The sequence below is a fragment of the Cyrtonyx montezumae genome, unplaced genomic scaffold, assembly GCF_038088225.1.
Source record: "Cyrtonyx montezumae isolate F1298 unplaced genomic scaffold, pur_monq_1.0 scaffold_17, whole genome shotgun sequence".
NCBI lineage: Eukaryota > Metazoa > Chordata > Aves > Galliformes > Odontophoridae > Cyrtonyx > Cyrtonyx montezumae.
In genome coordinates this window covers 23,575,833-23,603,176 of record NW_027071903.1, presented here as the reverse complement: position 1 = coordinate 23,603,176, position 27,344 = coordinate 23,575,833, and the positions used below count along the sequence as shown (strand labels likewise).

The 27,344-nt window shown below is 39.2% G+C and overlaps 1 protein-coding gene across 5 annotated transcripts in view; it reads left to right on the top strand.

Annotated features, from left to right (window-relative positions):
- Positions 1 to 27,344, top strand: part of TCF12 (transcription factor 12) — a 151,913-nt gene that overhangs the window by 46,287 nt on the left and 78,282 nt on the right. For all 5 annotated transcript variants that reach the window (XM_065733797.1, XM_065733795.1, XM_065733794.1 and 2 more), the window contains exon 6: positions 4,111 to 4,213. In XM_065733797.1, the coding sequence (XP_065589869.1) occupies positions 4,111 to 4,213 (103 nt within the window). The remainder of the gene's footprint in view (positions 1 to 4,110; positions 4,214 to 27,344) is intronic.

The window sequence follows — 27,344 nt, the reverse complement described above, 5'->3', positions numbered from 1 at the left end:
GGGTGGTGACTCTCCCTTCTGTTGTGTCAAATGCAGCACTTGGCTTGGTGTCATCTGTGGACAAATGCATGGACAGGTTCTGGTGTGACTAATTTTTAACAAACAGTAGTTACGCTTCTGAGCTATTTCTGTAATATACTTTTCAGGTGTGTTGTATACTATTACATGCAATTTTGTAAACTGAGTTTTAGTTGGTATTGCTGTACTAGCAACCATAATGATAGAAATCTTGTTGCAAACAATGTCTAAATCACCTGGGGAGTCTTAACCCAAGAAAGGTGAGAATTAAAAGTTTGTAACTGCAATTTTTATATTTAGAATTCATTTACTGGAATGATTAGAGAATGTCACTCTAATCCAATGAAATGTCTGAAAAATGAATAAGATGTTAGAGTATTCAACCTTGAGAGTGCCTGCACTCTGCAGTTAAAATTGCAGCTCTAATTAGCAGTAGTCCTCCAGCTGCATTTCATGCTAGGCTTTATTCATGATACTTGTTGCTTTTGTTTGCAGACATATCTGATTATTGTCTTTCTGAACACAAACACACTAAGTCTGAAATTTGGGGCGAGGCCTGTTGCAAAATGAACTGTTACAATGCTATGAAATGCTGTAAGGGAACAGTTAGCTTCCATTAGATTTAATTGTGGCTGCAAAAGTGCAGAAAGAATAAGCTTTGTTGTCTTTTATGATGGTTAGAACTTGCTTGTTTATTAGGTATGTAAAAAAGTTGGAGCAAACAATATGATTTGGTAGGTAGTAATTTTTGCAATGGGCTTTGGAAGCCCACATGTGGTCCAGAGCATGATATCACCAATGTGTTAGAGAGTGAGGTCAGAATATAAATCATTAAATAGTGCTTCCCAGGAGGGCACAGAGCACTTGGCATAACCATAGCTGTGATCAAGTTGAGTACTCTTTTGGGGGCGAGTACAAGAATCTTCAAAACTGCCATGCACTGGAATTTTTTCCTTTATCAGAAAGAAAGGATGAATTGAAAACACGTCCTAGGCTGTCTTTTTTACTCTTGGGCAGTATATATTACTTAGTTATCTTTCAAACTCAGATTTGAAAGGGACTCTGGTAGTAGCTGGCGCACTCCACCCTGCTGTTGCATTGCCTTTGCCATGAGCTCAGATGTCAGCTGTGTGATGTTTTCTCTGAAACTTAGCCATACAGGTGGGATGTACCTCTTAGTAAATCACTGTCTTTTATTGCTGTAGCAAGCAGGCCTTGTAAGGCTCTCAAACATGTTCTTTAAGCAGTAAATACATGTTGTCAGTTTGCACCATCATATTTGTTAAATATGTTTTTAAGCCTCTGTTGTACTACTAAAAGCTCCAGAAGTTTTTGGAGTTCTCATCTGTGATTGACTAAAACTCTTTCCAGCAGAACGTTATGCTGTTCATTATGTAAGTTAACGACACGACTGTAAAAGCGAGGAATGGTATCAGGAACGCAATTTAATTTGAAGTACAGCTTAAATGTGAAGAATGTTCTGAAATAACTCTAATTTAAATCATTGTACTTAGCGCTCTTCTGATTTGGCTTAATTTGCTTTTGTGAAGTGGAAAAGAAGTTTGTTAAATCAAAGCTGTGTGTGTTTGTGGTTATTTTGTATTCATGCAGTCTGAGTGAGTTATGTGTGGGAATCAATGCAGGGTTTCTAGTCCCAAACAAAAAGTGCTGCTCGAGCCGATAATCCAGAACTTGTTGCTGAGTACTGGTGGCCAGGATGGCAGCCAAGCTAAGACCTCCACAGATGAGGGCTGAGAGAGAGTTGCACTTAGAGCAAGTGTGAGCTCTGCTGTGTGTGACAAAGATGGAAATGCCTCATACTTTTTTTTTTTCAGAATAAAAAAGCAATGAAGTGCTCACATATGTATTAGTACATTTTTGTTCTCATGTGGCCAACGTTGTGATGGTTTCTGAGGCTTTTTAGTACTGAGAAGAACTTCTCAGCATTTTTCTGATGACGGTTGAGATGGCGTATGAGAAAAACATGATGAGAAAGGTTATAGGAAGGAAGGCTGATGATAGAGGGATGATCATTGCTTTCTCTGTAAATTATCCACCTGATTCTCTAATTCCTCTGTGGGGAGGAATGAGGGGAAATATACGACATGAACTTAGAGAACTCTAGTAATGCTTTGTGTTGGATGTGGGGTTTGTTGCACAGTGTATAACTGTGTGTAAAACATGCCTGACTCTTGTAATAAAATCATTGAATGTACTTACTTTGTAAATAAAAATCTGAAGATGTTTCTGGGGTTTATTTAGGTAACGTGTTCTGAATGCTGGAGGTAGGGATTCTCTTTTATCTTTCACTAATAGTGTCTTTCCTAGTGGTGTGGGATTTTTCTTAATTACTTAAAATATATTAAAATGTACATTTGGAGCATTGTCTTGGGTGGGGAGTGGAGTGTGTTGGGAAGGTTTAAAAAAAAGAAACAACAAAAATGAGCATGAGTCAAGATCCAAACAGGAAAGCAAGCAGTTAAAAGCTTTAATTTTTTTTAGGCTTTTTATATGGAAATGGCTTTGGTCCTTTATTTGGTGTGTTAAATTTCTTCTTTGTTTCATTTCAACATAAAAATAAGCCACATGTGATGACCTTAGCTAGGAGCCACCGAGTTTGAGGGCAGCTGCCTCCTGATAGATGGGGCCAGGCCACAGCTACCAGAAGACACCCTTGTGGTCATAAGCGAGCTGTAAATGTCACTAAGATTGCTTCTGAGTGCCTATCACATGTGTATCACTGATTCTGAAGCAGATACAGTCAGCCAAAGATTCATCTGGGAACTGGGACTCCCAGAAGATTACTTTTAAAGCAGAATAGCAGAAAGAGTTGTGACACGCATCCGTAAGCAGTTATAGTGGTTTGACAGTTATTTAGCCCTCAGTTACAGGCCCTTTGGTTGAACTGACAGCACGCCTGCAAAGATAGTGAGGCCTGTTTCAGCCCCATTAGTGTTGTCTTGAGTGTGAGCCTGCGGTCTGAAAAAATGATAAATGTTCAGTGATTGATTTTATAGTCCCAGGGGACTTGGTTTCTAGTAGCTGTGAGCCTGAGCAATTTTCCCGTCCCTTAATTAGGTCTCAGCTTTGGATTTCTCTCCAGCTTTTAGTTAAAGAGGCTTAAAGAAACAAGTGATCAGGAATTGTATGGTAAGGTTTACAAAATGCTCAAAACTTGCTGGAAAGAAGGTGCAATTTTGAGAGCCAAGTCTTGTCAAGATTTGATGCAGTGAGATTCTGTACGCATCTGGATGGTCTTGAATGGCAGATACCTTATTCATAACGTGATACGGAAAAGCTGAAAATGATTTGTGCAGTGCAAAAGAAAAACTTGATTGGTTTAAATGTGTACATCCTTAGGCTTCTGTGTTCTGTCTGCCTTTGGAGCAAGCTTTCAATAAGCTGATGTTTCCAGATTGAGAAGGGGTTGTTCCAAGACTTACAGGTTGGCTATCTAATACCAGAAAAGCAAAAAGAGCAGTTCAGTTTGAATGCTTCTTTAAAATCAGTGGGAAATTTTTCTTTAATCAGTATTTGAAAGTAAACCTGTTGTCAGTGAACTGTGCAGTTTAGTAGTGCAGTAGTGTCAAAATGCCTATTAATCTGTAACATTAATAGTAGGTTGCAAAGGGACTTGAAATTTCTTCTCATTTGTACCAGTGTTTTTTTTTTTTACTAACATCACTGACTCTTTTTGACCTTCTTACTGTAGTGTTTGGTTAATGCAAACAAACAAAAAATCAGTTGTGACTTCTTCAGACCAATTCTACACACAGCAATTAGTGATGTAATGATAAGAGGATTCAGATATCAAAATATAATTTGTATTACTCAGTTTTTGGATGCACTGTCTGAGGACACAAGTCATTAAGAAATGGTGAATTTTTTTATTTATTTTTTTGCTGGGGGAGAAAGGGGTAAAAAAATAAAATGTGGGCAGAGTGATTTCCTTCTTTGAGAGAGACCTCAAAGCCAACTTTTGTGATGAATGACCAATTGCGACTCCACACATTTAATTAGAAAAGTGTCATTACACTCAATTAGCAGGGCTGCCAAATAATCTGTTTAATACTCTGGTCTTTTTTTCTCTAGGGTTTTGCAGACAGTCCTCATTACAGTGATCACTTGAATGACAGTCGATTAGGGCCCCATGAAGGATTGTCCCCGACACCTTTCATGAACTCAAATCTGATGGGTAAGTAGGTAATTCTTTACGAGTATCCCCTCAAAGCCTCTTTGGTCAGAAAGAGACATTTTTCATCTCCTTGTCTAGGCCTGACACATCAAGCATCTGGAAGTTGCTTTGTTACTCACAGCAACAATAACTTTCCTGTTGAAATATTTCAGTGTTGGGCAGATTCCCTATAAAGGCCATAGTCTGTGACATTTTAGAAGGAACTTGAGTTGATATAGAAAGCTGATATGATTAATTTTGATTTTTGCTTTTTTTGTAACAAAAAAAAAAACCTAAGTGATTTCAAAGCTGAAATTTTCTTAGCTTTAATTGGAGATATCTGTAGGAATTTTTAGTTTGTGTACTTAAAGAAAAGAAAAAAATACGAATTTCTAATATATATATTTTTTAGATCCCTGAAATGCCAATTTACTTGAGGATTTTCCTGGGTTTATAATTTGAGGTTTTGTTTCTGGTTTTGATTTTCAAATACATTTGATACTTGTTTTCTTAGAAACACTGTCAGTTTTAAGAGGTAGATGCAAACACCAGTTTTGTTGGGCAATAACTGTTAGTGCTTTCAGGCTTGTAGGTGTCCACGTTTTTTTTCTGCTTTTGAAAATGAAAACAGATCCACAAAAAATAAATGTATTATATTTATGGCTTAACTTTTGAATGCTATTTTTCTTTCCATGGACTTCACTGTTACCTGAGACTTGTTTAATGTACTGATGATGTTGTCTGAAACTTTCTTCCAGCTTGGGAAGTAAAAATGTCATTTTCCAAATATTTACTGTTTGGGAAAATGTAGTCTTGGGGACAGTCTTCATCTTGTATCTTAAACACAGAGATAGATGTGAATGTTGATTCTAAATTTGTAAACTAGACATTGTTTCACTTGTATATTCTGCTTCTTGTAGACATGACCTATTTTGTGATCTCAGTATTGTCCTTTTAATACATAGCCATGGTAATCTAAGTGGATTACCTAAATCCAAATCCTGGTGGTCTGCAATTTCTTTTGGAAATCTTTCTACTTTGCTCAATCTTTGTTTACTGCTTTAATTTTCTCTGAAATGGAGGCAAAGCAAAGCTACTGCCAAAACCAAAATCTCATTTAAACCTTCCTGTATGAGCTGAAAAGATGTAATTTTAAAGTAACTGTCTCTGTAGTCTGTGCAAAAAGAGTTGGTATCAATTGATCAGTGATACCTCTATCTGAAGAGAATGAAATTCAAATGTAGTTTCCCTCCTTTATTTTAATAAAGCAGAGTAGAGCTTCCTTTCCTGCCCTCACTGGCAACAGTCTTTCAAATTTTCTAAATAAAGGAGACTAAAAAGACAAGTTACCTCAATTGCTGCTCTGGTATTTTGATCAGTAGCATGTGTGAGGCTCTAGGCTTTGTAGCTGATATTGATGTTGTTTTACAAAAACACATAGCAAAGTTTGTGTGATTTTTTTTTTAATTACCAAAAGTAAGCTATTTGTTCATGTTTCTATTAAGTCATTTATAAACTATATATGTCTTTAAATGTACAAAGAAAAAATAAGTTGGAACTTTAGGAACTCTATCTTCCTAGTTTTTTTTATTGAAGAGATGACAGGGTTATTCCATTAAACATAATAAAATTACACCATTACTACAGATTTGCAAAGAAGCCTCCATTGAGATTGTTTCATAGAGAGAATTGATTAATTGTAAGATGTGTGTATGTCAATTGCTCACCTACAACAGCTGTGAACTGAAATAGGTTTCTGATGCTTTATGGCCAACAGTTCCTTCAGGGTTTTGTTTTGTTGAATGAAGAAATAGTGCTTTATTTCCTCTAATACTTTATTGTAGATAATATTTATCTTTATTTCCTGTCACGTTGTAGACATGTTCCTGTTAACAAATGAAACATCCGTTTTGTTGGTCACTGAAGATAAGTGCATTGATTGATTATTGTGTAGTCTTGAGAGGCTGAAAGGAGCTGGAATCTTAGGATATAAACTTAGGTTCATAGGTACATTAGGTTGGAAAGGACCTACAAGATCATTTAGTACAACCATCCTCCTATCACCATCCCTACCCACTGAACTACTCAATCAAATCCCTTAGCACCTCATCTAAACGCTTCTTGAACAGCGCTAGGGATGGTGCCTCAACCACCTCCCTAGGCAGGCCATTCCAGTGCCTGACCACTCTTTCAGAGAAAAAAAATGGATGACATTTCAAAAAAAATAGATGGCATCAGTAAAACTTGACGAGTTGATAGTAAGTAACTCTGGGATAATGGGCATGATGGAGTGCTGGGGGTTCCACACAGAAGGTCTGGGAGACATTCCTCCTCAACTTTTGCCATGAGTGAAATGCATCTCTGAAATAGTTAAAAACTATATTTAAAGAAAAAACCCAACTGTCTAGCAGGAACATATTTTACCATTGCTGTCAACACTTAAGAGCACCATTAAAAGAAAGAATTGTGTGTCAAGGGGATGTTGTTATTTTGTGTATTATGTTCAGCCGTAAGCATATTTGCCTGAAGAGATAGCGGATTATAAAGTGCCACTGTCTTTCATGATGGAGCTCTCAAACATTTTAATGATCTTGTACATTGCAAAAGAGAGAAATTTTGTCTAACAAGAGTTGATAATGATTCAATAATGAACAATTTGCCACAGAAAGATGCATTTCCATATTCATTTAGATATTTTTTGAAGTGTTTTGCAGAGGAAGTAAAGCTATTATGTTGGATTGGTTAGTGTTATTCGTTAATGAATTCTAGAATTATCCTGTTGATTTGTGAGTATAAAAAAGGAAGGGCTGTTGCCTGTGTTTTAAGTGAAACCACCAAATTCTCTTGGCAGCAGCAGTCTGTTAGTATCCATAGCAATACATAGAAAATCAGGCTAAGATATATTGGTTGTATTGCAGCTCCATCTAGACTTGATAATCTTTGCATATTCAACACTTTCTGTTTTAATTACATTCTAGAAAACTATTCACAAAGATGCCAGATTATTCCCTTGTAATTATGTTGCCTTTTAGTTCTCTGTATTTGAAGGAGGTCACTTTTCACTAGGACCTTGCAAGCATTGGGTATTGTCCTTTCTGATGTACTGTCCTGAACTTTAATCTATTGAGCTTTTCTACTTCTGCTTACTGGGAGGAAAGCAAACTGATGATTGAGCATAGCTTAAAGGTTTTTTTGGCTAATTGTTCTTGAGAATTTGAAGTGGGCAACTTTGTTTGGGGTGTGTGTCTTTCCACAAGGGACAGGAAAAATAAAAGTGAAAGTCATTTGCTGTGCTCTGTGCTCCTTTTCTGTGTGCTGAGCAGTTCCACAGGCTTGTATGTGATGGAAAGTCATGACAAGTCAGTCAATGGTGAGTGGAAAGGTTGCTGAACGTGAGTACAAGATGCTGAAATCAGTCCATTGCATCTGGAAGACAGAGAGCTCTTTTTCAAGTGTATTTCCGTGTTTCTCTGTAACTTATCTACTCCTTTTAGTTTTATTTGGTTAAATTTTAAAGCCCAGGGTGTTCCTGGACTAGCCACAGGGTTTGAAGATCTGTCAGCAAGAATAACGGCAGACTGCCATAATCAGAAGCTGTAAACGTGTGAGAATGTCACTGAGAGCTTTAGGTCACACCTCTTCCTGACCTTACCTACTCACTAACACTGGTGGGTCCAGCTCTAGGAGTTGTAGTGTTTTGTTGAGCAGCTTGAAAAGGAGCCTCAGTGACCTGACAAAGCAGGGAAATCCAGACCCATCAGGCAATATTTATGAGGGAGGGAGTGGAAGCTTATTACTAGCTTAATATTAGATTCTTATTAGCTTATTAGAGTTATAAGTGGTTTAGATTGGTAATCAAAATACTTATTTAGTACAGTGAATATAGAGCCTGATTTTTGTCCTGATTGAAATAAATGTAAAAGAGCAGAATGGAATATTACCTAATAAAGATGGAAGTGAAGTAATACTTTTATTTTCAGTAAATCTTCCCTTAATGTTGGTTGTACCTTGTCAGGTGTGAGTCATGCAGCTGGTTTGTCGTCAGGCTTTACAAAACAGTTAGAACTTGCAACTATGCATGTATGCACCGTTCATTTTATCTTTTATGAATGTTTCTTTGTCTTCCCTCCAAGCAGTAGGTGGCTGATAGATGGTGGCAAGAGTGCCACATGAAGGGTGGCAGGAGTGGAGAGGTGCTTTCTGCGGTGAGGGCAGGTTCCACAAAGGTTTCAAAGGCACTCCTTTGGGTCGCTGTGAAACTAAGAACTTGTTTGTTTAGTGGGTTAGTTAGATGAGCAATTAACATCTGGGTTTGGCTGTGTTCTGTTTTCAGCATTGCTTCTCACTTAATCAACTTGACTGCCTCATTCTGTAGGTTTATAAGAATGGCTGTGCTTCTGTCCGTGCTTCTTTCAAATGAGTACATCTAATTTTTACTATAAAGTCTATTGTTTGACTTGTAAAGTAAACACTCCAGTTGGCTGTGCGGAGTGACAAGTATTTTTAAACATGAACTGAGATAAGGTAAATAGCTGAAATCTCTGTACGCTTGCCAGGACTGGTACTGTTCTGAATAGGTGATATATTTTAAACTGTAACGGAAAGGCTGAGAAAGGGGAGGGTTTTGAGCTGTGAAATCAAGTTAAAAGGCGTGTGTCTGAGTTGTTTCTCAGTTAAGAATGTAACTAACCTTCAGCAAAACTGGTAGATTTTGTTTTTGTTGGTTTTTTTTAAACAGTAGCTTTTTAATAGAAGAACTTTTGAAATTGGGAGAGGGGCAATTAACAAATGATTTTGTGATGGTGAGTTCAGTTGAAAGAAACAAGCAAAGATAAATAGTTACTAATTTGGCAAATGTGAAGAATTATGTCATTATATTCTTTGCTAAGCATGCTGCTTTAATTACCTTCCAGGGAGAGAGAGGGCAGGTCCAAGTGTTAGGCTGGCAGACTGTGTACTTGTCCAAAGTAAGTTAGACTTCCTTAAATTGCCTTCTGTAGTCACGTCTTTAACACATGGAGTGAAATACACATCATAATGAAAATGATCTCTGGAGATGTGAATAATGGCAAGACTGCTTTGAGATAATTTATACACATCAGTAGTAACTTATTACATTAGTGTTAAATTGAAGGATGTAGGAAAGAATATTTGGTAATCAACAGAATTCTCTAGGAAGAGAGGCAAATATTAGAAGTCATAAGAAGTATTTGATAAAGATTGTGGCAATTGCTCCGTCCAGTTCTGGAGTTCCCAACACAAGAAAGACGTGGAGCTGTTGGAGCAGGTCCAGAGGAGGGCCACAAAGATGATCAGAGGGCTGCAGCACCTCCCCCTACAGGGACTGGCTGAGAGAGCTGGAGCTTTTCAGAGAAGGCTCCAAGGAGCGGAGTGGCCTTCCAGTACCTGAAGGGGGCCTGCAGAAAAGCTGGGGAGGGACTTCTTAGAAGGGCAGATGGTGAAAGGAGGAGGGGAAATGGTTTTAAACTGGAAGAGGGCAGATTTAGACTAGATGTTAGGAAGAAATTCTTTACTGTGAGGGTGGTGAGACACTGGAACAGGTTGCTCAGAGAGGTTGTGGGTGCGTGCCCCCTTCCCAGAAGCACTCCAGGCCAGGCTGGATGGGGCTGTGAGCAACCTGGGCTACAGGGAGGTGTCCCTGCAGATAGCATGGGGGTGGAATTAGGTGACCTTAAAAATCTCTTTCAACCCAATCCATTCTGTGATTCACTTCGTACCATTTTATGTGAGTGGGGCAGTGTGTTCAACAGAAAAGATTGCTAATAAGCTTTGCATATTACTTAATTATCTGTCAAGTACTGCTGTAGCCAAGAGTTCAGACAAAGTTTCTTGGTATGTGGGTTTTTTTTTTAATTTTTTTTTTGTGTGTATGCATGACAGAGTCATCCACGGATGCAGTAATTAAGGATACGGATCTCCTGTTGTATGGCACAGGTCCACCAAAAGCCAGTGGAGTATAAACTTCCCATTCTGGAAAAGTTCCTTATGTTTCACTTAGCAGGAACTCACATCAGGCAGTTTCACAGCATTACATATAAATTTTATTAAATGACGTAATACTTTGATTATTGAAGCTAAATATATCAGAACTGAACATACTTATGTTCTTGGCTTATGTAAGTATCCTTGGCTGATCTGGAGAAAATAGTGAACAATTGCATGCAGGCTATTCTTCTGCAGTGCTTCATGGCTACTTTTCCCAAACATGCTACCATTGCTTTACTCCACAGAAACTCTGTTGTATTGTTCAGGTAGACGTGGCTTTTGTTTTGATTTTTTTAAATTAGTTTTTGTCCATAGTATTGCACATAATCTAGCAAACAGAAGAAAAATAAAACACCTAAGAATGCTTATTTTGGAGGTACATCACTGTACTTAACTGCTTGATTGACACTTGTATATAGTATTCTAGACCAGCCAAAAACCTGATGTGCATTTCCTAGCATTTTGTTGTTTATGATGAAAGCTCAATGTTTTAACTTAAATCTCAGTGATTTCTTCCCTCCCACATAACTATCCATTTCATTTAGTTCTTATATAATATGAATATACTATAAATGCTCAGTAAATTGAGGGAAGAGTTGTACTTTTTGGTCTCTCCTTCCCCTTCTTGAGCTGCTGGAGCTATGCATGCTGTGTTGCTGTGCTTGCAGCTGGGCTGTGCCCTTGGCTGAGCTGCTGGGGATTAGCAGATCCCTCTGAGCCATGCTCCTATGGGCTTGGGTCTGTGCTTTACTTGCTGTCAGAGCAGGCTGCCTCTGCTGTACCCTGACACTTGGTAGGGTGTGATGCTCTGAGTTCAGTTTCAAATGATTTCCTCCCCCCCCACCCCAGGTATTACATTGAATAAATTCTGCTCACGTTAAAGAATCGCTCTCATCCGCTCTTCATTTTCCTTTTGTGAAAGCTAATGGGTTTCTGGGAAATTAAATTACACAGTCATTCAGTGACAGTGCGAAGTGCAGGGCATTTTTACCATTGGGTTTTTGCTCCCAAGAATGTGTATTAAGCTTAGTTTTCCCTTCTGTTTACAAAAACATTTCAATCAAGTAACTTCCCTAACACGTATTTAAATACAGGAATACCTCGAGGCTCAGTCCATGCAGCAGAGCCTGTGTCCTTGGTGCTAGGCTGCAGCAGGTGTCACCTGTGCTCTCCCCCTGGGATTTGCAGCTGCGGCAGCGGGCAGCGAACCTCCTCGGGAGGTGCTCAGGTGGGGCTGCCAGGTAGAGCACGCCTGCACTGCCACAGCTGTTCCAGAGCCGCTGCCTCCAGCAGCTTCCAGGGCAGGGAGGTGAAGGAGCAAGCAGGTGCAGAATTGTCTCCCTGCCAGTGATGCTGGAATGCCTAGGCAGCTTGTCCTTAGCAAGTGAGGTTAGGATTGTGCAAGTTCAGGGGATTACAAAGTCTCAAAATCAGTGTGGGAGTCATCTTCAAAGTTAGTCTGCAATGCTGTGGTTCAAGGGGAAACAAACGAGCATGTTTTCTTCCTGGAAAATGAAGAAATCTGTCTTTGAAAATCCTTCACACTGCTTAATATTGCGCTTGGAAGAACTGGGGGTGTCTTCTCACTGGGTGCTGCTGGTGTTGCAGGTGCTGTGGCAGGACTGTCCCACCTGCAAGTCTGACAGTGCCTCCTTGCAGGACATGGTACCAGGGGAAACAGTGTGACCTGGGGTAAACTGTATCAGGCCCAGTGTTGTTGTCTTTGAGAAACATTTCATTTACACATCTAACCAGATTTTTTGTCAATGCTGAGTACTTCTGAATTGCCAGTCTAGGAATTTTAATGTGCAATCTGTGCTTTTAAATGTTAAACTATTTTTATTTTGTATAAAATTTTATATCAGAAAGCCTTGTTTTCAGCTGACACGGTCTGATACATTGAGTGTCGATTTATTCACAGTGTACTCAAACTCTGAAATGGGGAATAAACAGTAATCTGATGAAATTTTAAGTCCTGTTTTTCCTCTTTGTTATAACATGTCAGTTGAGCTGCTGCAGGGTATGTTTATCTGTTACAAGGCTCATCAGTGCATGAAATGCTGAAAGGGCATATTTCTCTCCTGTGGTTCCTGCCATCCCTGGGCACTTGTAGATGTTTTCCAGTGGCTGGGATCAGCTGGGTGAAGCTGTAGGATTTTAAATTTCAGTCTGTCTGAAGGCGCCAAGCTCCTTTCTAGGGACGAGGGAGGAGGGGAGGATTCTTTCCCATACTGGTGATGTAACTTCCCCATGAGGCAGTTGCTTAGGGATCTACATAATAACTATTACCCTGTTCAAATAGGAGACTGTAGAAAGCTCATAGGTGATTAAAAGATAATTTTGTAATTTTTCATGGCTTGTCTTTGTTTTGCAATAAAGATGTTTGCTCATTGCCAGGTGCATAAAAATCACTTACTTGATCTCTATTTCATTCCATTAATTTTTTTTCATTCCTGTGTGCACGTAGCTGTAGCCTGTCAGTTGCTAGCAGACCAGTTTTTAACCAATTACCAGCCTGTGTCCAGTGATTAAATTCTGATCTGAACAACCAAAATGTTTTAACTAGGCTGCTTATGCCAGAATAAGTGGCTTTTGTGATTTTTGGAGCATTATGGTATTTGCATTAATATTGTTTTATAGTGATGGTTTCAGTTCATTGCTGCTGGAAACCTGACTTTGGATTAGATAAACAGATAACTTGGAGGGAAAGGCAAAAAAAGGATGCAACTAAGCAGATCATCCTGCCTCAGATAGGACTGTATTTTTTTGTGTTCAAGAAGGTATTGGACCTTCCATTTATTTATTTGAGTAGCCACTGCACTTCTTCCACTGAAATCATCTGGTGCAGGTGTGCAATACTTCAGATCGGGCACTTTCTCTTCAGTCCAGCAGTGTACCACAGTCTGCTTTCTGAAAAGCAAGTGACAGGCTTTCATCTAAAAGAAACCTGCAGAATACCAGAAAACAGCTGATCCATTTTGCTAAGTGATGGCAATGCTTTATTTACAGGGCTTTCTTGATATCTCTCTCTATGCTTTTTCTGATGGCCTAACAGCACTGTTGCTTTCAAATGAGAGAGTTCAGCTTCTGTCACTCTGCTTCTGCATCTGTCAGGAGGTCAGCCAAGAGATTTCAGGAGTTACTTCTCAAGTCACTTGAAGTAGATACCTTGTTATCCTCATGTTAGGAGCTTCTCTGGTATGGCATTTGGTGGAAGGAGGGCTGAAGCTCAATTGCTTTGGGTTTTGTTTGATGATGCGTTAATATGCGAGATGAAAGAAGCTGATGGATTACTGCTGCTGTGATTCTTCCAGAGAAAGAAGTAGCCCTGAGTTTTGTATTTGATCACTAAAGGTTCACTGAAATTGAAAAGAGGAAGAAATGAAACACTTAGCGTAGAAACAAGCTGAGATGGACTCCACTACTTGTTGAAAACAGCTGAACTCTGTTCATGAGATATTCATGAATCTTAAAGGTAGTTGAAAACCAAGTGTACCAAGATCATCTTGTACTGCAAGCAAGTCTCCCTTGGAAGTTCTTATTAATCTGTAAATCCCAATTGCAGGGGCTAGGGAAGGCTCTTCAGACAGTGGAGTGTGCCTCTGCTTTTCATTTCCTAATGCTCACCTGCTGAAGGAGGGCAAACCTGGATAGTTCTTCAATGTGTCCTGCAAATTTTTAGTCTACATCTTGCTTTTTACTCCTTGAGGTTTTCCTTAGTTTTGTCCAAAAGAGACCTTTCTTCTCTTGGGAGTGACAGTGAATCCAATTCTGGTGTCTAGTGTCATTCAGTTGATATCAGTGGTATTGCAATTGACACAGTGGCCGTGATTCAGCTGTGATAACTGAACCACACAGCATTGCATTTGGTTAGCTGTGGAACAGGTGGTTGGAGCTGTTACCTATCCCTTACATCTGTGAACTGCCACGGGGGCTGTGCTTAGAGTGCCTAAACTGTGCTTTCACCACCACCTTCCCTCTGGTTCTCATCCTGCTGTTCAGTTGTGCCAGGAAGGCTCTCTGAGCTTCCTCACTCTGCTCCTCTCACCTTTCTGCTGCTTATCTGGAGGGCTTATCTGGAGGGCAGCACCTGAGATGTAATGGCTGAGATTTATGGTCCCTCATGTTTTCCTGGGTATGCTCTTTTGTGCTTACTATGCAGACCAGGAGAGAAAAAAAAAAAAGAAAAATGGATCATAGTCCTAAAGAAAGCTGGGAAAACACATTCTCACTTTACTAGCCAATCTTGCATTCAAAGTCTCAAATAATTTGCTCTGTGGTTTGTCAGACTTCTCATCAGAGGAAGTGGGATTGTACAGACCATGTGCAAAACAAGTACTCCATTGCAATAACCGTAACAAAATTTTAGCTTGCTTCCCAGCGTAAGGGGGCCCTGTATAATAAACTTGGCACTTTAGGCACAAATGCAGTAGAAATAAAGCATCTTCCCATCTCTCCTCCTACATAATGAGACATAGAAGGCAAGAGACTCGAGAATAATGCATGACTTGTTAACATGGCTGTAAGCTTCGAGGCTGATCCCTGGGGTCTGCATTGCACACCGCAGTGGATGACTGCAGCATAAATAAATTAATATCCTGGTTGTTTTTTTTTTAAAGTTCTGAGAAGATAGGAAAGAGGGTACTTGTGCACTTTTTCATGGTACTACACTTTGCTGCCTATTGGGAGCAAAGAAAAGTTTTGCTTCGGTGTTTTTCTGTGGCAAATAATATGAATCTGTTGTAGAAGTAGCATTGCCTTCAGGAATAGTATAGAGAACGTTCTGATTGCAATGCCTTAATGCTTTAAAGGAGTTAGCAGAAGCTCGTGTACTTGTTATACCATAGTAAGTATGAAACATACCTTAATATTCTACATAGTAGTCAAAACATTAGATTTTTTTTTCAGATTTCTAAGTTTTCCTTCAATATTTGTTTGCCTTTATTTTTAGAGGAGCTTTCATTTCCAGGTCATTGTGTTGCATAATTATGCGTCTTTGCATTTGAAAGGCACTGAAATTGATACAGGAAGGTCAGAAACTGTTCTTTTGCTTATTTTCTGGGCTAGAGTTCTGTCTGTATTTGTACTTAGGAAGGTCATTTTTCCACCTGAAAGTGAACTAAATCTTTCCTCCCAGTGATAGGAGAGAGCATTGTTTTTCTCGAGGAGTGCTGCGTTGTGTGGTGAGAGATCTGTTAATAGTATGTCATCATCACTGAAACCATTTTTCTTTATGTTTTCTGGAATTGATGTTTTGAAGCTTAAGATAAACACCACTGGCACTGCTCTTGTCTAAAATATTTCATAAATAGCAAAGCTGAGAAGTCCGTGTTCTGTGTTTTGGTAGTTTTTCTTAAGTCATCTGAATCTGTATTGCTTCTCTGCATTCAGGTTTATGAGCTACGAGAGTACAACCTGGAATTAGTAGCTCCTGGTTGCTCAGTTCTTGCTGAGCTGTGGTGTACCTGCCCGGTGTACAGAGGGGTTGCAGTGTTATTTTATTTGATTATGGAGAGTGGTAGGAGGGGAAGACATGATTGCCTCATCTTTGTGCTGTTTGGCTGCATTTCCTTTTTTTTTTTTTGTTCTCTGCTTTTATTCATCAGTGACAATTTATAAACAGTACATGTTTCACAATGATTTCAGCCTTGAGTGCCAAACAACTGTATGATGTTGTTCCTTTGTTTGACAGCTTCCTGGCACTCAGCCACATGCACAGTAGTAATAAATACTTCTGTCCAGTGTATGTGTGCATTCTTTATTTGGTGTATGGTTTTGCGATTGCATTAGAAAGCTATCTTCCTAAAAATGTCGTTCAAAAAATGTATGGTTTAAGAAACAAACAAAAAAATGCCACAACGAAAAGCCAGACGACCAAACCTAGTGAAGCTATAAAAATGCAGTAATTATAAACCATTCCTTCAGTATTTTGGAGCAAGGGAGAGGAGTTAGGGAGACAATGAATGCTGTTTTTCATTGGTTTGGTGGTACTGTTGCAAAATATTGAAAGAAATGGGATTTGTTGGTAGAGGGAAAAATCCCACTTGTTTCTTCAGTTGTTAATCATTTTCTATACAATAGTTTGCTTACTTGCACACTAAACAGCAGGCTTCCAGCAATGTATTTAGAACAGAATAAAAGATAAAGAACATTCAAAAAAAAAACCCAAAAAAACCCAAACCCCACAATAGATGGCTCTGTATGATCTCATCTATGTTGAAGACAATTAGGAACACAAATGGCTTGAACTCAGGATATTGGCTTTTAACTGGATCTGCAGCATTTGGTTGGAACAGGGCATCCTGCAGTATGAAGAAGGCGAGCGTCACTGCTGATTATACTCCTCCTGCTGCTGTTCTGTGCCTCCCCCTCTTTCCCCAGCAGAGACACAGCTTGCTCTCATGATAGAGACACAGTGCAAATGCCAATAAAACACTGAATTGAAAGGCAGTGATTCATCAGCAGAATGTGTTATTTATCCAAGCATGGTAGCTTTTTCCCTTTTTACCTGGGCTCTAAAACATCATTATTCACTTGATAATCAACTTTAACATAGCTATTGAACTGAAGGCTAATTTTTAGGCTTGCCTCTTTGCTTCTATTCAGTTTCTCTTACTTTCTTAATGATGCGTTTATGTTGCATTCTCAGTGCAACACAGTTGCATGTTGTTGGTCCAGTTTTTCTTCAAAGATGTCATAACATCAGAAATGGAAAATCATATAGCCTTTAACTTACACAGAAGTCAACAAAATCATTGGTCTTCAAATCTACAGAATGTAATTTCTGATGTACTTTTACTGTGCAGCTAAACCTGTAATTTTTGTCCCTTCCACCCACCTGTCTGGATGGGTACACTGGTTCCATCTGAGCAGTTCCCTCATGCCTGCTGTCAGTTACACTTGTGGATTTTTCCTGTCTGTACTTGTCTTTGCTTTCTTTGTTTCTACTGTTTCTGAATGTTTTGAGAGCTGCCGTTTTGTTTGTATTTTGTGAATATGTTGCTCTTAGGTGGGATACTGTGGTAGATGAGTTTTGGTTCTGTTTTAGCATAGGTATTTTTGCTTGTGTCTAGGGCAGTTTTGCATTCTAAAGCAGTATCTCCTGAGCACTTTTCAAGTATGTATTATGAACAGGGATGCTGTCTGATAGCCTGAGTATCCTTCTTGGAAGGACAGGTTACTGCTAACTCGGTCTGGAAGGTTGAAACTGTTTGTTATGTTGTAGTGGAAGGGTTCTAATGCCTTCTCTATTAGAAGAAGGACCATTTGGGGAGAATGAGCAAGGGGCAATAAAGTTCAATAGGAGGAGAGGCTCTAAGTGGGAAAAATGATAATCTGTTGATGACTAACTTCAAAACAAACATGAAAGGCTATGACTTAGTAAACCTGGAGGAGCATGAGCCAAATCTTAAAACATCCAGTGGTTAGTTCTGAAAGAATAAGCTTGAATGCAAAAAGAGTAAATGTTTGCTTATTTATATGTTAGAAGAACAGCATACGTTCACACATGATGAAGGAGACCTTCCTATTTTCCAGCCAGAAAAAGCAGATTCTCGTGGGCTTTTTCAGAGTCCAGTATCCTGTTATTGGAAGCATGTCCTTTTTACTGAAGCTTCTGAGATGTGCTGCGGCTGCTTTTCCAAATGTGTTGATCCCTTGTAGCATGTATCATGCTGCTCAAGGCAAGAATCTGTAGATGTCACAGTCATCTTGCCACACATGATGAATCACTTTGCCTAAAGATTTTGTGCTCACAAGGCCTCAAGGCTGGTTCTGTCTCCCTGCGGATGTTTGGTTGGATTTGCCATCTGAGCTTACTGTTGTGTGACTGGTTTAGAAAGTACTGAGTCCAAACTTTTTTCACATTTCATTTCTATGTTTAAGTAACGAGAGGAGTTGCATTGTGTGAGTGTGGATGCAGAAATCACTGCTAACTAAAAGTCCTGATTAGAAATAAGACACTGGAAGAATCAGTTTGGATGTAAGACTACATCTTTTTAAACTCCTTGTTTTTTTGTTTTACTTAATTTGTTACAAGAACCATATGATGTGATATTGGCTGCAGGCTGCTGTCCACTGTTTTTCCTGCTTTTTTTTTCTTTATTGGGAAAAAAATAAAAAAATAGAACCAAGCCAAGCCAGCAGTGTGTTACTGTGTTCGTAGCTTTCTTGATAGTGTCACCATTTGGATGTTCCTTCATTGTACTGGCCTGTAAGACAGGATTAACGTCAGCCTGAAACCAGAGTTTTAAGATGCAACACAGATAGCTGGTCAGCAGTCTCCTATATTTGTTCCATCAATTTGATGTAGGGGGCCTTGGGTACTACTCTAGGAAGATTTTTTTTAAATGCATTTTGATGCTTTTAGTATTTAATGAAGTTTGTGTTTTTCAAATAGATTGAAATCTGTAGCAGGCAAACTTCAAATTCATATCCAACTCTCCCATTTTTAAATTGTCACCTAACACTATATCCACTGAACACTTTCTGGCAAAACGCATATTTCCTACTGTTGAAAATTCATAAAAACAATATGTCAGCAGTAAGACATAGGAAGTGACAAAGCACAGCAAGTGAATTTTGAGTTTTTCTTTTTTTTCTTAATTGTTCTATTTATATTCCTGTCCTTCCTTCCTTTTTGGTTTTTGCTGTCCTTCTGACAACATGTATTCCTGAATTCTGCTTTGTTATTTTCCATTCCCTTGTGTTCAGGGAAGAACAGGTCTCTTGGTCCCTTTGCTGCATGCTCAAGGCCTGTGCTGTTAGATTCTGGAGGAACATGTTGCCTTCTCTGCTCCTCCATCAAAGAGAATCCCTCTGTTCTTTATGACCAGACTTTAGCAGTGACTTAAAAAGGGAATAAAAATGTAACTGTGAATTACTAGATGTCTGTGTTTCACCCATTTTTTGAGCACTGAAAAGCCTTTTCTACTTACGCTGCTTTTCTCCTCTCTGTCCTGTTGCCCTTCTGTAAATTTTTGCTGAAATAAGCATTGTTAGAAGAGCTGTTCATTCATTTTCAGCTTTGGAAGACAAATGTAAATATTTTTCCATGCATTTTCTTTTTTTCCTCCTCCCTAATTTTTTCCAGGGACATCGATGTTTGTTTTTGTTCTTTTCTGCAGTTATTGTTTTAAAAAACAACAACACAAATAGCTGCACTGAGAAGCAACCTTTGTTTATTACCAAAAACAGCTCTAAGTTGCATAGGCACCATGTAAATCGTAACTTGGAAATGCTTCTTTCTGTTGAGAATGTAAAAGGTATAAACTTTTTTAAGAAACAGACCAGCAAATTTCATAAGAAACCACAAAACACTTCAAATATCTTTATTAAAAAAAAAAAAAGCCTCAACTTGTAGTTGTTCTCTGCAGTGAGACATTTACTGATGGGGGTTACAGTCTTCGTCCTTTTCCTGAATGCTTATTTCTTGTGACAAACTTTGGCTTTGTTACCCTGTATACATCTGCAAGTTTGATGATTGCAGGAAAGTCTTGAATATGTGCCATCTGTGTCACTTTGAAGAAACTGTATTGAAACAAAAATTTTATTTAATACCTGAAAGCATAGCATGATTAGCTATAAAATACTTATTTTGAAGTCAGAGGCAGTTTTGTCTGCCCAAGATTTAATACTCTCCTTGTAAAGAATACAGCTGTGAAGCTTGAATGGAAATTAGATTGATGCTAACAGCTGATGATAAAGGTATCTACTTAAGCAAAACATAAAGTGAATAGCTTTTGTTGACCCTGGATAAAGCTGAGTAATGTCAGTATAGATGGCTAGGTAAAATGCACTGATAATTCATAGCTTGTATCTAAAATGTAAAGCATTAAATTTAGATATTCTTTTATGATTCTATAATAAAGAACATTCTTAGTAGTGTTACAGCATTTCTTTGCATTTGAATGCTTAAGAGAATGAATTTACTAAGAGAGGCATGTATAACTTTAGCTGCATTTTTGTTTTGATGTTTTAATTTTTGAATAAATTTTATTAAGTTTTTTAAAATATTAAGATATAACATTTCACTTGTAATGGTAGCACTTGGATTTTCAACATCTCACTGAACCATTTTTGCTCAAGAAATCATAATATCCTTTCACATTTAGCTGTTAACAGTCATAAGTTCTGAGAGGTTTCTGTCTGTTTTAAATACTGATTTGCAGTACTGTGACTGCTTCCTACAGAAAGCTATTCCATTTTAACCTTATAGCCAGTTACCATTCCACTCACATGATGAAACCTTTCTCGTGACTGTTTTGCTCATTAACTTCTGGCTCTCTGTTTTCCACAGTGGTGCTTGTCTAATTTTTGAGTGTATAAATCAAAGCTGCTTCGTACAAAGTGGGTCTTAGTAATTTATACACGATATACTTGTTAATTTTGTATCGTGTTTTACTCAGTTTAGTTTGTGTGTTTTGGGGATAAGAGCAATAGTGTAATCTTTGCTGGAGCCCTTTCCTCTAGGAAATGTCTTAGTCATTGTGTATTGTTTTGTTTACAGATCAAAATTCCAATCCGACTCCCTAATTTATTTGAGTAAACTGATTAAAATCTGTTATTGTTCTCTTAATGTCCTTAAAGCTTTGTTATAATTTGCATTTCCTGCACAATAGGATCCCTGACTCATGTGTCATGTACTTTTTAATTAAAGGTTGTTTTCAGAAGTTCACTAAGTTTTTCTTTCTGGTGCATTTCATGCTGTCTGTGAGAGTGGAAATCTCCATCATAGCAAGTATTACTGCCTTCTGCCATCTTGGAGAGCCCTTTCCTTTGAACCTTCACTTGCAAATATTGCCCTCATGCTTTGTCTTCCGTGCATTGAGCTGAACTTTGTCTCAGTACTTCTAGGCATAATATCACAAGCCAGTTAAACCCCACTTAGCAGATGAGAAAAGAGGTGGAGTTTTGTCCTCTGGCTGCAGGAGGTGCAGTATCTGTGCGTGCTTCCAGCCAGGGCTGCAGAAGTGAAGCATGAGGATGGTGCAGTTGTGCTGAGCGTCCCCTTGTGCTCCCTCTTGCTTAGGGTTGACAGGTGGCTTTCAGCTTTCCTGTGTTTTATTCTTTTGGGATGGGATTCTCTCTTATACTTCTCCCAGTCCTTTCTGTTGTGTCTTCAGCTTTTAGGTTCATGCCTCTGAAGTAGAAATGTATCTTGTAGCATAGCCATCAGTTTGCCCCATGTTGCATCTGAAGTGTGACTCATGCTAATACTTAATTCATTATATGGCTTTTTTTTTTAATAGGCACTCAAAATAAAATAAGCTGAATTTAATTTAAAACCAATCTTATTAAAGAATATATACTGGTCTTAATGCTAGGCTCCCCAGATACTCTGTAATTACCATTCTTTAAGTACCCGAAATAGATCTGGGCATCAGGCTGTTAATTTAATAGTTTATTGATTAATGATTTGTGTATTCTGATGAGAGGGAAAATTTTCTGAACTTCTGTAAGTTGGCATAATTCTGCCAAAAGATAAGCATGTTCCTTTGGTACTACTTGTGTTAGTTCCTTAACCCTTGTGTTTCGCTGTCCCACAGCACTCAGTCCATCACCTCTTAGCGTATGTAGTTTTTGGGTTATAGGATTTGTGTTTGGCCCTACAAAAAGATGAATCATAGCAAGACACTGAATTGAGAGCAAAATGTAGATGCTTTTGTGCATTTTTCTGATGTGTTAGGAAAGGAAGGCAGAAAAAGATGAGGGAAAGACCTGTAGGAGTACAAAACTCTGAATGACCTAACTATTAAAAAAAAAAAAAAAGCTTTTTGCTCCAGTGTGTTTTTTTTTCCCCTCCTTGTATTAATGAAGTGTGCTGTATTTGCTTTGGATAGGCTTGTAGATGAGAAGGAGGAATTGCTGTTGACCTAAAGCAGCTTGTAGTAGTGTGGAGTATAATCTGACAACTACTTATGATGCATGCTGAACTTATTTCTACAAGTAATTCTCAGCAATTTATGCCTGAGAACATGAAAGTCAGAGTGGTTCAGTAGACGTTAGATTTTCATGAGCTGTTTTTGTAATTCAGGTGTCTTTGCTGTTCATATACTCAATGAGAACAAACGTAAAGCTGAGCTTAGGTATGTGGAGGCAGAGCCCTTCCTGCCTGGGCACTTGCGTGATCCGACACGTGAACGCAGCATGTTAACAGTTTAAATTGTTATGTTTCACTTCCAACTCATCAGACTTAGTCCCAAAGCGTAATGTGGTTCTAAGAGGTGATGCACTATGTCACATCTTTCCTGCGTGGCATTCCAGTGGTGTGAGTACTTTCTATGTAGCGTGGGAAGGTGGCCAGAATGCTGCCTATCCTTTTTTCTGTAATGCACGCTGTGCATAGTTGTGTGTGGGGCATTTTTACAGCTTTAACTTTGATTTTTTTTTTTTCTCACTAATAGTGGTTGTGTTAGTTGCAGAATTTAATCTAACATAATCGCAAATGCACCAGTACGTTCTTGCGTAGGTTTTCCTCCTGCTTTGCCCTTTATCCTTCCCCTTGCCCAGCAGCTGCTCTGTGGCAGGTCGGGGCGTTGCAGGCCGGTTGTTGGGCACAAGGCACGGCGCTGCCCTGGCTGCTGCCCGGCAGCAGGAGCTGCAGGTTGCTGCCCGGCTGATGCAGGAGGCGGCAGGCAGGCAGCGGCGCAGCGCTCCGCCACTATTAATATGCACAGCATGGCGGCGTTCGGGGAAGGTTATTAGGATGCGGGTTCGTATCCTCCAGTGAATGAAATGATGTGTGATTATGAAGTCATCAGGCATGGACCAGTAAGGCTCGGGAGAACCCCCCCAGGTCCTCGGGGTGCCATTGATTGGTGACCATGTGTTTGTGCCCGATAGACTGTGAAATGGTGTGTTGCTCCACGGCTGTGCTGCACCTGCGCCCCACCGAGGTGATTGATTGGTTTGGTCATGTGGAATGTTCCCATCTGGTCTGCAGTAATGTGGTTTTTTGTTGACATTTTTTTTTCCTTCCTTCTTCTTCTCTCCTATTTCCCCTTCATCTGCAAATAGCCAACGCTGGCAGTAGCTGGAGCAGGCGGTCGCAAAAGGCAGCCGAGCCTTTGCCTTTAGAACAAAGTGGAGCTGCAGCAAGTCCTCACGCTCCTTTCATTTCTGCAAAAAGACCTGAGATGTTGTCCTGTGCTTGTGAGGGGGAAAACAAACCAACCAACCAAAAAGCCTACAAAAGAACGGCAGAAGCTGAGGGGGGACCAGCCCCCCAAACCTGTGCTGCTACGCAAAACCCTTACTGCTTTACACAAGCACTGCAGTATTGTAATTAGATTACCAAAGTAGCAGTGCATGTGGAAGATCTTATTTAACCTCAGAAAAGTAGTGGTTTATTTATTGAAAACTACTGATGTTGCACTTTAAATGCCAAGAAATTATTTTAGTTCCTTAAAAAAAAATCTATAGTTACATTGGGCGGTCTTGTTTGATATTTCTTAATCTCACTCCTTTTTCATAATTGATCTATTCATTCCACTTAATGACTAATTACATATCAGAGCACATCATCAGCAGCATTCATCATTGTAGAATGTAATAATCAATGACATTTCAACAAAGGAAAAAATAAATATGCAAATAAGGACTCATTAACATTTGCATGAGCTGTTTGAATAATCACGTTGCTGACAAGGCTGTAATTAACAGAAATTGATGCTGAGTTCAGTATTTGATAGTGTGTTTTCTCAGCGTTTTATTGTTGTCACTGCGGGGGCTGGAATGAAGTTCTGCTCTGCTTGTACCTTGACTTGGGCTTGATGTGATGGGTTGTGCCAGGTAGCAGAGGCTTCTGGGAGTCCCCAGTTCAGCTCTGACCTATGCTCAATGCAGAGAGTGAGATTTCAGTTAAATTACGGTATTGTTAGTGAAGGATTGTTGAATCTGTAGTAATTACAAGCAGCTGAAGGAAGATCTTTTCTCCAAAGTCAGGAAAACTAAAAATGGTTTAAGCAAAATCGAGACTCTTTTACATGAGTCAGGCACTTTGAAACTACAGGATTTCATACTTGTTTAGAAAATTAGGCATTGAGGTAGAGTTATATTTTCTTACTTCATTTCTACTCTGCTATGGTGTATCAGTGTCAGGAGATTTGAGCTTTATTGTAATTGAAAATCACTTGCTAAGGAAAACGTTGTGTAATTATGAAACGTACGGGCTCCCTCCCTCCCCTCTTATTATTGCAACTTTACTCCCCCTTCCCTCTTTTTCCTGAAGCTTCCTCTTTTTGTCATGGATATCAGCTGAAATGCACAAAACACAATAAAGCTGTTTATGTCAGTTTTTTTGGATGACTGTAAGTGCTGATTATAACAAGTTTAAGGAATTTCCTTTGTTGAGTGTGTACCCACGCCATATGGCTCAACATGGAACATTAACTTGACAGGGATAATGGATTGTGGTATATGGAGACAATTTTGCCTGCAGCTTCGCTATAACTCATTCTGGTTGGGGATCACAAGTTTATAATATAGGATGCAGCAAACATCCAGATGGATTTGCTTTACATAAAAGAGTTGCAGTTCTTTTTATTTCCTGCTTGTAATTGGGGAAGAAGGAGACTCAAGAATTAAAAAAAATAAAATCAAAAGTAGTAAACAAAGAATGGGTCTTATTCAGACAGGAAAAAATCTCAGTGAGGCCGTGTGTTTATGTGGGTGAGCTGTTGTGGATATACTGAAATATAGGTGGAGTCGTTACTTACAAGAGCACATACGTATACAAGATTTTTCAAATAATATCTCACCTGGCTTCACTTTACAAAGTATTTCAATATACCTCCAGTTGTAGAAACACACGAGGCTCTGGGAGAATGTGGGGAAAAAAGCTACTTGAAACAAAGCTCTGATTTTGCTTAATTATAATGACTTTTGTTTTAATCTGGATGACTGTTTCTCTGATTAGCATTCTGGTTCTTTGGCAGTGCTCTGATGGCACCCTGTTTTCTTTTAGAAAGAAAAAGAAATCTTAAGTCTTTTGTGGCACAGGGAAGTAAAATACTGCTAAAATAGTTTCATTTATTTCAATTGATGTCTGGTAAAATGGGAATTCTTCTAATGTCTTACTGTAACAAAAATCAGTATAAATCTGATGCTTCCTACTGTATGATCGGTATGCCCAAATTTGTGGGTTTTTTTTTCTGATTTTACAAATACTTGTACATCTAAGAGACTTTAAGCACACATAATCCCATTAAGCACGTATGTAGCTGTTTGAAGGGTCAGGGCCACAAATCCATATTGAGGATTTCAGATAGAGCTGCATGGGACAGTTTGAGCGTTCCTGTATGCTTGTGATTGAGTTAAACCCCAAATTAAGTGGGGTGCCTGAAAACCAGGCATCTTCTGAATATTAGTTTGTGAGATTTATTTAAAGCACCAGTCTATAAATCATTTGTAGTTGACCTTCCTTATCCAAAATTGCTGCTGTATTTTTTTTTCTTTGAACCAGTGTCACATGGGTATAAATTTGTAAATTATTGATTAGCTTTTAGGTAAGTACCTGAGCAGATGGAGAGGACTTGGTTTGTGACTGGGGAAGAGGGTTGCTTGTTGTGATTATAGTTACTGCATGTCTGCCCAGCCTACATCTCCCGTTGCTGTCTTCACACGATGACATCCCAATTTAGTATCTTTAATCATCATCCTAAGTTTCAGAAGGTAAGCAGCCAGAAGGGGGTCTGCTTTTGTGAAGGGAGGAATAAAAAAGGAATTAACAATTGACCTGTGAAGAATCTGACTTAGCTTAAAGCATGAGGGTTCGTTCTAAGTTTTCATGCTGCAAATTATACTGTAAAAAGCTGCTCTGGGTTCATTCATCTTCTTCCTGCATGCCAGGTCCTATGCTTGGTAATCACAGCCAGGTGGGAATTTTCTGTGGACTTAAAGGAATTGTTGCTTGCATTCTTATTATGGAAAAGTCTCCTGTTTTCTGTGGCCACTACAATTGTGGAAGGATAATATCAGGGAAAAAAAAAAAAGATATGCCTACAATGCTGTCATTTAACAACAGCAACAAAAACCACAGGAAAACGCTTTTTCCATATTTGAAGCAGAGGGAAGAATAACATCATATCTAGTGTGCAAGTGAGCTGGTGGGTCTCACTCATTTATGGCCCACTAGTTGGAAAACGTGACAGGGAAATGTGCACCAGTGTTGCAATCACTTTGATGAATTTAGATCTGTAGACAAGAGAATTCTTTCCAGGATTAGTAAGGGGAGCTGTTTCTACCAGCTTCTGGACTTCTTGGCTTCACAAGTAAACTAAAACTCAGCAAACATTTAATAAAACTGAAAACTTGAAGATATCATTTGTGTTCAGTGTTGGCATTGTTAGGAGTTTTCTGCAGAACTGTGTGTACCAAATTGTATGGTGTTTCTTCCAGGTTGCAGAAGTGCCTCCCTGCATGCAGTGAATGGTGCTCTGTGGTTTGTAAATGTCTCAACCTTACCTCGAAGGCAGGTTTGGGTGTAAAGAGCAATGAATTTTTTACTTCTGGTTTGCTCGTGTAATTTATTAATAACTGTTGCTGTCGTCTTCCAATTACTTAATGGTTTTCGCTCCTATTATGTGTTTTTATGGAACGTGGTTGGAAGAGGAGTATTTCTTCTTGGCAGAAGGAAATGCCTTTAGCTTTTATTTCCCATCTGTTTGTTTCTGCAATGGTGCGGGCGCTTTCTGTGGGAGAGCAGTGCTGGTCGAGGCTCTGGGGATGGATGTGCTCTGCGTGGGCCGCAGCATCACATTGCGGTGGGAGCGCACAGGGACGGGAGGGGGAGCCCGCGGCACGGCTCTCGCAGCCGGGAGGGCAGGGCTGGGGGGCCCTCATCCTGCTGAGTTCCCTTTGTGGCATTTCAGTCTTTAAACGTGGAAGTTTCGTCTCCTTCTTGTCCTTGAATGCACACATGCTGTGATCCAATTGCTCGAGAGAAGGGTACACTATTACTATATTTTATGGCAAAAGTGGAAATGCGTTTCTGTCTGTATTTTTTAAATCAATTACTTTTTCTCTTAAAATAGGGCTTCCCTTAAGTTGTAAAATGGCTCTTATTGACGTGTAACATTGAATTTTTTTGAAGCACCTTGAGTAGACTTAAAGATGAGTCACCCTCTTCTGCCTATCGCTCGGATCA